This window comes from Neoarius graeffei, chromosome 1 (assembly GCF_027579695.1).
Source record: "Neoarius graeffei isolate fNeoGra1 chromosome 1, fNeoGra1.pri, whole genome shotgun sequence".
Classification (NCBI taxonomy): Eukaryota; Metazoa; Chordata; class Actinopteri; order Siluriformes; family Ariidae; genus Neoarius; species Neoarius graeffei.
Window position 1 is genome coordinate 23,727,116 of NC_083569.1, and position 12,871 is coordinate 23,739,986.

A 12,871-nucleotide genomic window follows, 5' to 3' on the forward strand; every position below is an offset into this window, starting at 1 on the left:
TTCGTGATCACTTAGCCTATCTAATAAACTCTTTTATTAACACTGGATCATATCCCTCTAAATTAAAATTCTCTAAAATTATTCCTGTATTCAAATCAGATGATGACTCTGATCCAAGTAACTATAGACCAATTGCATTACTTTCAGTCTTTAATAGAGTCTTTGAGAAATTGATTTATAATCGTTTAATTGCATTTATTGATAAAAATGACCATGGTTCATAACTCCCGCTTTCTTCCATTTCCTCACACTCACTTCCTGAAACATCACTTCCCTTTGCAAACTTCTGACCATTCCCAGTCCAGTTGTCACCAACCGCCTTTATGACACTTCCTCCACTCGTCTCAGCCAGCTCCAAGCTCCTTCACCAGCACCCTCTTTTTTCGTAGTCAAACGACAACACTTTCCTCGCACACCAAGCCGCTCCCCGTTTCGCTCTTACGCATCCATCTTTCCCTCCAGCGGATACCCCAACAAAACATTTCACAGGAAGTGACATACATCATGGGAGATTGAGTCCACTCAAACCATTACAATGTCCATCTTTACAATGTTTCTCTTTTAAATAAAGTCCATTACATTTTTAATACAATCATAATTAATATCAAATATGTGCAATATTTTAATATGTAAAAACAAAAAGAAGAAGAACATAAAGGGTAGCCATTACTTTCTATGGCTGCCTTCACACTTACAATAAATCAGAAATTACACAGATACTGAAAATGAAAGTTTCGCGATTTGATTTTGATGGAAATCCATTTTTCCGTCCGAGTACTAACACCCAAGCGTTGCGCATAAATTTATTTTCAATAACTGTTGGCTTTTTTTGCTAAAAAAAAAAGTTTAAATACAGAAACTAATTTTATACAACAGAAAATAAATCACGTGGTATTTATATACAGGGGTGAGAATGAAAAATATTTTAAAAGTCTGAAAAAACCGGGGCGGGGCCCATGGGGCTAATTATTTTTGGCTATTTTTTTTTTTTACCCAAAACCATTAATTTTATCAGCAAAAATTTGCAATTTATTTGGAAATAAATTCCCCTTCTTGGTGGACTCCCAGGTGAAAATGATTAATATGGTACAAGAGACTTTTTTTAATCAATTCACATTTGATGATTTCAAAAAATCAATGCACCTTTTAATATAAACGAGCTCTACAGTATTATATTTCTGCATTTTTGTGATTCATCTTTGAATACTCCAATCCTTTAAAATGAAGTGCAAATCAGAAAAAAGTTCTATCATATAATTCTCTTAAGCTTTCTTCTGATGTTATCATGGTAGCAGGAGGTCTTGCATATTAAGCAGGCAACATTCAACATCACTTATCACTTCCCTTTCAACTGTTGTGTGGACTAACTAGGTTTTATCTGGACAGGATGTTGTGTAATGTAATACAGATACCATACGGTCAATTTGAAGATCGAGATAGTGATTTTGAATTAAAGAACAGGCATGTACAATGGGCATTACATATTGGAAATTTTTTTAAAATCAAAAACTATAAGTTCATCTCGGCCTAAAAAATGTGGGCAGACGCTCCCGCGCGGCACATGCCAGCAATTCCCCCTATGAAATGAGCAATAAGTATGAGAGTTATACATGCTATCATACCTAAAATTTTATCAGAAATATAGATATGATACTATGATTCTCCCCAACATGCTACATTAGATAAGCTAACCCCATTTATAAAAGATACACACTTACATATGACGTGTAATTGATATATATTTTTTGGGGCGCGCGCTCTCTCTGCCATGCCGATCCTGTAGGCTGCACTGACTCAAACTCGGGTCCTCGAGAAAAGAGATAAAAGCCCGCCCACACTGAAAGCTGATTGGCTTATTTTGCTGAGTAACCCAATCAAGATGCTCTTTGTCTGGCATGCGCTACATGAACAGGCACACAGGCAGTGTTGCCAGATTGGGTGCTTTTAAGTTCATTTTGGCGGGGTTTTGAACATATTTTGAGCTGGAAAACGTCAGCAGTATCTGGCAACACTGCATACAGTCTCCCTTGCGCACCCCCTCGCGCGCACACTCTAAGATCCGTGATGCAGACCTTAATGTTGCGCGCGCACGCTCTTGCTCGCTTCTATCAATATGCAGGAGACTCCCGGAACTTCCGGGAGACTTGGGATGTCTGCGTTATAAGGCGACCACAGATCGTTAATTATAACCCCCCCCCCCCCCCCCCCCAAAAAAAAAAAAATTCTCAACGGATTTACATCGATCTCAAAAACGATCATTTTGGTCTGTAAAAGTCGGAAATCCGCCAATCGGCGGAAAATTCTCATCCCTGTATATAATTTCTTTAAAATCTAGAGGAAAAAAGTTTAGAAGAGAACAAAAATGAACAGCTTTGGTCTGACCCTGTAACAAAAAGATCTAATCTACAGTCACAGAGCACATTATTAGGAACACTAATTCATGCTGTTGGTGCCAAATTCTGACGCCACCATCTGTGAGCCTCAGCAGAAATCGAGGTTCATCAGACCAGGCTACGTTTTTTCACTCTTCACCTGTCCAGTTGTGGTGATCCTGTGCCCAGTGCAGCCTCAGCTTTCTGTTCTTGGCTGACAGAAGTGGAACCCAACGTGGTCATCCACCTCAGTGTTCAGTGTGTTGTGCATTTTGAGATGCTTTTCTGCTCACCACAATTGTACAGAGTGGTTATCTGAGTTACTGTAGCCTTTCTGTCAGCTTAAACCAGTCTGGCCGTTCTCCGGTGAACCCTCTCATCAACAAGGCGGTTCCATCCAGGTGTTCCTAATAAAGTGCTCAGTGAGTATATTAAATACCAACCAAAGGACTAAGTGATAAATGTGCCTTGTAGTGAGTCTCCTCGGGGCTTCCTCAGATTAACTCCCCAAATGCCGATCCTGTCAGGTGAGAATCCCACCAATGTCCTGAAACTGTTCCTGTCCATTTCAGCTCCATCTTCCACTGACTGGGTTCAGCTCGAGTCCCTGTGCTTTTTCACCTGCTCTTTCAGGGTTTTTAAGGGACTGAGGTCCAGGCAGTTTCATGCAGATCACAAGTTGTTCCACATTCAGTGTAGAATTGTGTGCAGTCTGATTCACTGTGCACCATGAACACACACTGACCACGTCTCCAAGTCTCTTTCATTTGTTAGAACTAAACGACTGACGTGTTTATGAATGGTGTTGTCTGTTCCCCAACATGGAAATGCAGGAACACCAGAGTCTTCATCTCACACACAGATGTTCATCACACCCTGAAAATAAAATAAAAACATCTGGATTAATCCCCACACACTGGACTGTGGTACTTCATGACCAACAGCATGTAATCATCTCTGCTCCAAGAGAAACATTATTATCTCCTGTTTATAATTTAATTCAACATTTATTCAGTCTGGGCGGCACGGTGGTGTAGTGGTTCGCGCTGTTGCCTCACAGCAAGAAGGTCTGGGTTCGAGCCCCGTGGCCGGCGAGGGCCTTTTTGTGCGGAGTTTGCATGTTCTCTCCGTGTCCGCGTGGGTTTCCTCCGGGTGCTCCGGTTTCCCCCACAGTCCAAAGACATGCAGGTTAGGCTAACTGGTGACTCTAAATTGACCGTAGGTGTGAATGTGAGTGTGAATGGTTGTCTGTGTCTATGTGTCAGCCCTGTGATGACCTGGCGACTTGTCCAGGGTGTACCCCGCCTTTCGCCCGTAGTCAGCTGGGATAGGCTCCAGCTTGCCTGCGACCCTGTAGAACAGGATAAAGCGGCTAGAGATAATGAGATGAGATTTATTCAGTCTTATATAACATCTGTGTTCTAACATTGAGCTCCAGCAAACGAGAACTTCCACAAGATCTCACAGGAAAGTGAGCAGACGTTTCCCATCACATCACTGCTCTTATCCAATCACAGGCTTTGGAGCTTTTTAAACAGTAACTAACACTGCGGTGGGTTTGATCTCTTGTTCTACATGTAGATTTAAGTGCAGACTTTAAGAGGAAGCCGAGGTGAATTTTACAGGAACGACAGAAGACACGGTGTGGAGGTGGAGAGCAGGAAGGAGTGTCAGAGTGAGTCAAGTGGCTCCTTAAATCACATATTTGTGGCAGTGTGGCATTAAAGATGATCATTTTACTGAGTTTTGAGGAGAGTTGAGAAGAAAGTGTGCTGCTGATCAGAAACAGGGAAAAGCCGAGATCATCTTATTCAGACAAAAGCAGCAGGATGGAGTCAGAGGCAGCAGGGTGTCACAAGGAGACGAGGTGTTCATTTACAATCACTCTCATGCACTCAGACGGGACATTTTGGAGACTCTGACTGACTCCATCTTCTGCTTTCAGATGAATTTTAAATCAATTTTACTGAACAACAAACAGCATTAAAGACAACTGGGAGGAAAAAGTTGATTAAATAGAACACAGTGAAAATTTCTAAAACTGGTTTCATTTCATGGCCTGGTCATGTGACATTTACTGAAATTAAAGAAAAATTATAATGAGATTAAATTCTTTTTTTTTTTCCAACAGTCACCTAAAAAGTTTATTACTTACCAGAGTTTCTCTAGTTTGTAATGTTTATCATCCTGAAGAGCAGAGAGCAGCTTCTTTCCTGAGTGTCCTATTTTATTCCCAACCAGATTCAGTTCTCTCAGGTGTGAGGGGTTTGATCTCAGAGCTGAAGCGAGAGCAGCACAGCCTTCATCTGAGACACCACAATGCCACAACCTGCAGAGACACAATGATACACACTTCACTCCCTCAGTTTATGAACATCAAGATTTGCTTTGATGTTTTTGCTTTGCTTTCTAATGAGCTCTTGGAGAAGTTGTTCGCTCAGAGGTTCACACACTTTTTAAACCCCAGCGTGTGAATGTTTAAATGGTTTATTCAGGACTGACGAGAACAAGTGTGACTGTTTTCTTTAGACAGAATGTGTTTGTCTACGATTCTGACTCGGATGAAGATTAGACCATGTTTTATTATTAAAGAAAACCAGGAAATGTCAAAGTCTTCAAAAAATTTTTTACAAACACAAGGAGTGAAATATTTTTTTAAAAATCCCCTGTTATTTATGAAGAAACATTTTGTGAATTTTTCCAAGTATTTGAAAGAATTTTAATTTCAGAAGAGAAAACGTCTATTCTTCATTACCGTTCTCTCTCTCATGCTGAGATGTTTTTTTTTTCTTCTGTGTAAAACACGTTCGCCCACACTCCATTCCCTCCCAGTGAAGCCGTGTGTCTGGGCGGGGCTCAAAATGATGCATTAAGTCCTGTTGTCCAATGAGCTTTCGTCTTTCTCCCCATTAAAACACCTAACAGACACTAATAGATGCAGAGGCTTCAGTGGGGGTCTGTCAGCTCTGCGTCAGGGGCTTTTCACACAGGCCACACTGTTCACCACTAAACAGTGTGAGTTTAATGAACAAACAGCGCGATATTGCAGTGAGATACTCCATCAATCTGATTCACTAAAATATTGAATGACACCAAGACTGATGAATAAAATAGACACTTTGGGAAACGTTTCATTGCTGCATTTTAATTTATTAATTTTTTTATTAACATTCAGAATCAGACATTCACATCTGGTACATCATATTTCTTACATCTGTTGTCTTCCCCAAATGCCAAAATAGCATTTTTGTTTTGTATCTGAAGAATGAAAAGAGAAAAACAAACAAGAAGGAGAAGAAAAAAACAAAAACCTATGTACAAGTAGGGAGTGATCCTTTTTATCTAGTACGGTCACTGGTTCGTGAAAATAAAAATCAGGCCTATGGGGCGTGACATATTTGACCCAGTTTTCCCAGTGTGAAGCGAATTTCTCCAATTTGTGATGAACGAAAGCTGTTATCTTCTCCATTTTATAAATGTCCATTGTAATGTCCATCCATATATTTAAAGTTGGGCTCTCCTGTGATAACCATTTCCTGGTAATACTCTTTTTTTCTATGCTATGGAAAGTCCACACTATAATGACAGGCGTACTAACACCTTCTGCGCGCTTCGGCAGCGCATTGATTATCTGAGCTCCGTATCAATGCGCTGCCGAAGCGCGCAGAAGGTGTTAGTACGCCTGTCATTATAGTGCGGACTTTCCATAGCATAGAAAATCGCTACGTTTCAATTTGTGTAACTGAACTTTGTTTCATATCACTGGTCATATAAACCTATGTAAACAGGAAAAACGCGGAAGAGTTTGGTCGCATCTAACTACAGCCCCAAAAAATACCATTGGCCATACTGAGCCTAGCTACATTGCTAACAGGAGTGACAGCGCGTCTGACTGCGTCTGACTGACTGGGAGGTTGCGCAAAGCTCGGATAGGTACGGAGCAGCTCGTCTCAATTCAGATAAGAGCATATTTCATTATGGAAGTACGGTGGACTGTTCCTTTAAATTCTCCCGTCAGGATCGCCCTTCATGATCGAGTAGCTTGTTTTCTTGCTGATACATGACTTTTATCATCTTGTTCAACACTTGCTCCACGTTTTGAACACGGTCTTCCACTTTTTCAATTCGCACCTCTGCCTCCGCTATTTTTTGGTTGACGTTAGTGATCTCGGATTTTATATCGTTTAGTTGTTCTTTTGTGTCTCTTCGGAAGTCCCGAATTTCCTCCAAAACTTTGGTCAGACTTGTGGCGTCATTTGAGTAAGGATTAGCATTAGCTCCGCCATCTTGTGCCTGTAGGGGAGCTGTTCTCCGGATTTTTTCATTTGCAAAGCACTGCATCGGTGTTTTCTTTGTTTGTTTGCTCAGGGCCGCTGACAGCTTTGGCTGGGCCCGGGACAAAATGCTCTGAATGGGCCCCCCCCCAGGCCAGCCAACCCACACACACACACCCACCTCTCTTATCCCAGTCTCTACTCACTCCAACCCTTAAATGACAGGTATTCAAAAACCATTCAACCGGTCAACAACCATTTAATTTTAGCATTTCAACATTTTTACAGTTTTAACATTTTATCATTTCCTTAGTCTGCAACTATTCAGGTGCGAAATGCAATGCGCCGGACTTTTGTTGTGCGTGCGTACTGTCCAGTGTGAAAAGCAGAGAAGAACACACCGCTCGAGAAACGGCGGGATATGATTGCGGGCTAATGTGAATATTCTTAGCTTCAATCAGATATATGAAACACAATGTTATTAAGCCGTTGTGGTTATGAAATGATTCAATGCCCTGTGCGTTTGATATGGTGTTCAGTGTGACTTGCTCTCCCCTCGTTTGTAACATGAATTGCGTGCCGCGCGTGCCTTGGGTGGGGTTACTTTACGGGGCTGGAAAAAGTTGGCTGTCTTACCCAGTGATGGGAATAACGGCGTTAGAAATAAACGGCGTTACTAACGGCGTTACTTTTTTTAGTAACGAGTAATCTAACTAATTACTTTTTACATCGTTATAACGCCGTTCCCGTTACTTACAATAAAATACTATGCGTTACTTTATTAAAGCTGTTCTCATCTGGCACGCTGCTCGTTCAGCCTTTCTTTCCTCTGCTTTAGTGTGGGGCGGGGAGACGCGAGACAACGGCACAGTAAGCCAATCAGAGTAGATTTGGACAACATACATAGGTAGGCCACGCCTACTGCACGACTGCGCGCTCTTTCAATCGGAAGACACAGCGATGGCGAGCAGTCAGCCCAGCACTGCGCTTTCACACTGGAAATACAGCCATTACTTTTCATTACTTGAAATAAAAGGCAAGAGTGTTTACGTGCAATGCACATTATGTCGAGGAACAAAGCGTTTGTCCTCGTCAGTGGCCAGTAATTAGTAACAATTTTAATAACTACAAAAATATATTACATTTGATAGATGTCTTATCTCACATTGTCCCACAAAAATATTAATGTAGTGTAGATAACGTTACTAATTGGTGTAGGTGGAATTAGCATTAATTAAATTATAAATTATGTAATAATTGATAATTGAATTAATCATTTTATTAATAAGATCAGTCTCATAAAATCTTAAATTATTAATCTTAATACTCACCGTGAATGGTTACATTCAAGATTAATGGTAGCTCTGCATTAGATGGGAAACCCAGTTGTATACAAAAGCTAAATTCTGAAGGAAAAAGGAGTTCTAAATAGTTGACCTTGTGAATAAACAACAGGAACAAGTAAAATGTAATTCAATTTGATTAGCTTTTATTTGTCTACTACTTACTAATAATAATCTCACAAAATACATTCAATGTCGGGCAAAGGTAATAACAAGGCAAAACAATGGAACAATTACACCTGGACCATAAATTTGAGGAAAAGAGAGAGAAAGAGATAGGAAAAGAGAATCCCTTGTGTGTGCGTGTGTGTGGAGGTGTGTGTGTGTGTGTGTGTGTGTGACCTAGCTTGTCGTTAGCTAAAACAAAGGAATGTTAGCTAAAACAAAGGAATGTTAGCTAAATAGAACAAAGGATTAGCTCTGTGGCCAATGTGTGCTTTGTGTAGGTATCTGTGGACAGATGCTAATGACTAGCCACTTTGGCAATGCTTAAACAAAATGGCGGTCAGTGCCTAGGTGTCGTATCACAGGTAACTCAATGAGGGAGGTAACAAAATGGCGTCGGGAAATATGGCGCCGGCAGGCCTAGTCGAGAACACAAGCCTACCAGCTAGCGTATCACCCTGAGGTAGCTAGCAATAAGTTGCTAAGGAGAATCTGACCACGTTACAGCTGGATACAAACACTGTACTTAATTTCCAACAGACTATCTAGGCAAAGAACTCAACGAGAGAGAGAGAGAGAGAGAGAGAGAGAGTGTGTGTGTAATAGGTGTTGGATAGAGAGGACTAGGCCTTGTAGCGGTCCAGCCTCGGAGCTTAAAGTAACAAACTTGTCGCTGCGCTGCTAATCAGATAGGGAAGCTAGCGATGGAGTTAAGGAAAGATATCATGCAAGATACCCTGTCTAACACGTTCAAAGAAAAAAACAGAACCAAAACAAACAATAAAAACAAACAATAAAAACAAACAATAAAAACAAACACCTTCCGTGTCTGAGCGGGTATGCTAAACAGCTCAAAGCTTAAACATGACCCTAACAACCATCTGAATAAGCTACAAATTAAAATTTGCCCAAGTGCCTACTCAATGCGATGGAAGTTCGTTCTCCAATGTCCGCGCTGAGTGTCGCGGTCCGAGGAGAGGAGGTTAGCGGCGAGTTGCGTCCAACCGCGGCTAACGAAGCAGGGAGATGGAGGCCTAGCTGGCCCACGGTGCTTCGGGAGAAACCTCCGGTGATGCGTCGACGAGAAAAGGCTGAGAGGAGCGAAGCTGTCCGCAAATGCCTCTTAGCGTGGAAAACTACTTAACTGTAGTTAAACTTTGCAAAGGTTTAGAATCGAAACCACTATATCACTGAAACTTAGCAGGTTGTTCAAAAGTTCGGCCGAAACTAATTTGAACAGGCTGTTCTCAGACAATAGCGGTTAGTCTCAACACTGTAGGCGAGTGTGCCAACAGTCCGTCCGACCACTCCAGTAGTCAGAACACGAGATGGCGAACCGAGGCGCTCTCGACACAGTTAAAGCAGTTCCACTTTACGTCACATCCGGGTGGAGCGCGCAAGGAATTGTGGGATCGTTATAGGGGGCGCTGGCAAGTTACCAACATTCCCCCCTTGGCCATAGGCGCTGAAAGGAGTGATACCCTATGGGCACATGGTGTTTAGTCCGCGACCCACGATGAGGTAGTTCCACAATGAGGTAGTTCCAAAATGAGGTAGTTCCAAGGGTCCTTTCTGTGAAAAGTCTTTCAGACACAGTTCAACAGTTCAATTCATTTCATACAGTCCATAAGATGCATAGGCACTTGGGCATGAAAGCATAGGCACTTGGGCATGAAAACAATTACACTATTGCTACTTAACTACCTTCTACATACATTTCACACAGCAAACCAAAAAAAAAAAATAATCAAAACTCCATAAAAGAAAATGGAAAAGAGGGGTTAGTTAGCGTGTTAGCAAGCCTACTCTTCAAGAAAGTTAGTGGAGGCCTTAGGCCTGATGGAGAATCGGACAATGCCACGATCTAATTTCTCAGGTGCGTAGATCGTTTTGTCCAGTTTGCGGTGTAGTGTCAGTATGTACCTATGTAGAGTGATGGCTATGAAGACTGATAACCCAACCGCTAGCTAGAAATCCCAGCGCAATTTGGCTTATTAAAGGTCCTCGATCGGACGAGGGGTTTGCGCGGTTATTCAAGAAAGTGGTAGCGATGCCAGTGGGCTTAAGATTGAATTGCACGGTTTTGGTCCCTTCCAGCAGTAGTTGTGCTTGGAGGGTGGAGTTTATCTCAAGTTCGTGACCTGGGAAGGCATCGGGCATTTCTATCTCAGTCTCATACTGGTCAGCGCTAAGGTGATGGAGGGTGATGTCACCCACGTGAACAGTGGCTCCTAGTGGGACACTTAGGAGAGAGGTTTCGTTAGGGATCTTCATTCTAGTGGCAGTGTTATGTTGATCATATGATATCAGAATCTCAGTTTGGGGAGTGTTGATTAGCCACCGATTACCAGCCCTTTCTACTCTAGTTCCGATTCTTTCATCTTTAATAGACAATTTGCCTGCACACTTCTGATCAGGGACTTTTGTCAATCCACAGAGACGGTCTGTGGTGTCTCGGATAAAGGGATTGCTGGGGCAGACCCAGTGGATATCTTTGGTAGAGGTGCACATGTCTAAGTTAGGGATGAGGTAGATAGAGGGGTTGTCATCGTGATAGGCTATGGTAGGAGGTGTCTGCAAACGTACGTGTACGTCATTGTTCCAGAAACCTACATTAAGGACAGATTTGATTCTGTATATGTTTTGCCGTTCAATAACGGGAAGATTGAGGATGAAGCCTATTTCTAGGTTTTGAGGGTTCACAAAAATGGGAATAGCACTGCCAAGACTATAAGCCAGGTGAATCTGTGATGAGTAAACGTTAGTCGTGGTAGTAGATCGGAGTATGCTGTCAACCATGCTGAGGGGTATCAAATATGGTGGGATTTTACCTCCACTCAGGGTACTGAGAGAGCTACTTACTTCTCTCATCAGGTCCTGCATTAGGTCTCAGATTACTCGGACGTACTTGACTTCGCTTCTCATGATTGTCGCTAGCCTGTCTACGGCATGTACTGTGTTCGTGATTAATGTAGAATGCATGTTAACGGTTAGTATGGTTCCCTGCAGGGTTTTGCCTAGGCCCTGCAGCTCCTCCTGTTGAGTTAGTAGTCTACCCTGGATTTCTGGCATTTCTTCCTTAAGAATGTTCATTTCTCGTTTGACCGCGGTCAGGCTAACGGTGTTAACGGCAGAGAGGCCCAGTGAGAACAGAGCGCCGATGGCAGATGCAGCAGTAAGTAGTCCTCCAAGGAACCGTTTAGGGCGTGTTTTGCCGCTGAGTTCCTCCTCAGTGACTATGAACTTCTGTAACTGTTCGAGCATGTGAGCTGTGGTACGCTTGGCGTGTTCGATGTTGGACCCAATCTCGGAGTCAGGTCCGGTTTCGAGGTTTGTTTGTGTGGGCGACCTAAAATGCTTACGATACACGTCCCAAGGATCAAGGCGGGTGTACACGCGCTGGGTGTGGACGCGGCAATTGGTGAGAAGCAGTCCTGGGGCATCTTGGAGAATGATGCCGCTCGGCGGACCTGGTTCCACTATGTTACCTGCCCGTGTGGTCTGCAGGACTAGGAAGATGCCGAGGATCCAGAGAGGGGCCATTCTGCAACATACAGGAGTTTGTTATTCCGATTTGGGTGGTAACAAGGGTGGTTACTTATAGATGCACGCTTATGGATTGAGAGGCATGCAACTAAGTTGGGCAGGCTATAACTTATTGTTTGTCCACCCCCCTATGGAGTGTGGACTGCTCAAAGAGCTTTATTTGGTTGCTATGGACCCATCTATACGAAGGCGCCTGGCTGGGCTTCGAAGTTTTGATGCGGTAGGCGACGGGGGACAGTTTACCGACGATTTCGAAAGGACCGGACCAACGGGGTAAGAATTTTCTGGCTACTCCTACCGGTTTGGTGAAATTGAAGTATAGGACTCTGTCGCCTACTTCGTACTCACGGTGTGTCGCCTTTCTGTCGTAGTAAGCTTTCTGGCCTTTCGCACTCTTTTCGAGGTGTTCCTGGGCCCACGCAAATGTGGCCTGCAAGTGGCGTTGCAAGTCGGTGACGTACTGGTGTGCGGTGTACGCAGTGGCAACGCTTAGGTCCTCTGGTCGGTAGAGGAGGTGTAAGGGGAGAACCATTTCGCGGCCAGTCATCATTTCAAACGGGGTGACTCCGGTGGTGCGGTGAGGAGTGGACCTAATGGCCATCAGCACCAGAGGGAGTTTGATGTCCCAATCTTTGCCATGGTGGCTGACATACTTGCGAAGCATGCTCACGATGGTTTGGTTGGCGCGTTCGACCTGACCGGAAGACTGAGGATGATACGCGATGTGGAATTTTGCCTCGACTCCGAGCATCTCCCACAACACTCTCATGACCTCTGCGGTGAAATGAGTACCTCGGTCGGAATCAATGGATAGGGGCAAGCCCCAACGGCTGAACACATGGTTCATAAGGAGGAGAGCGGTGGTCTCTGCAGTTTCGTTCGGGGCAGGCAAGCATTCCACCCACTTCGTGAACGCGCAAGTGACGGTCAGGAGGTACTTATTACCTCGAGCCGATTTCGGCACCGGTCCGACCCAGTCTATCTGGAGATTAGACCAGGGGAATGAGATGCCTTTGCTTTGCAGGGGGGCGCAGTTCAACGGTTGGGCTGGTCGGAATTGGCAGCAAATCAAACACCCTTTGACATACTCGGTAACATCCTGAATCATGAAGGGCCAATAGACAATCTGTTGGAGTGTCTGGTAAGTCGCCTGAGCGTTCCTATGGCCCCC

At 43.5% G+C, this 12,871-nt stretch overlaps 1 protein-coding gene across 14 annotated transcripts in view; it reads right to left on the reverse strand.

The window, feature by feature from the left end:
• Nucleotides 1-2,209: 2,209 nt before the first annotated feature.
• The window catches only part of LOC132892138 (NACHT, LRR and PYD domains-containing protein 12-like), a 445,190-nt gene continuing 434,528 nt past the window's right edge, over nt 2,210-12,871 (reverse strand). For all 14 annotated transcript variants that reach the window (XM_060930602.1, XM_060930582.1, XM_060930560.1 and 11 more), the window contains 2 exons: nt 4,528-4,701; nt 2,210-3,248 (listed from right to left, as the gene is read on the reverse strand). In XM_060930602.1, coding sequence (XP_060786585.1) covers nt 3,242-3,248; nt 4,528-4,701 — 181 coding nt within the window. In that variant the 3' untranslated portion in view covers nt 2,210-3,241. The remainder of the gene's footprint in view (nt 3,249-4,527; nt 4,702-12,871) is intronic.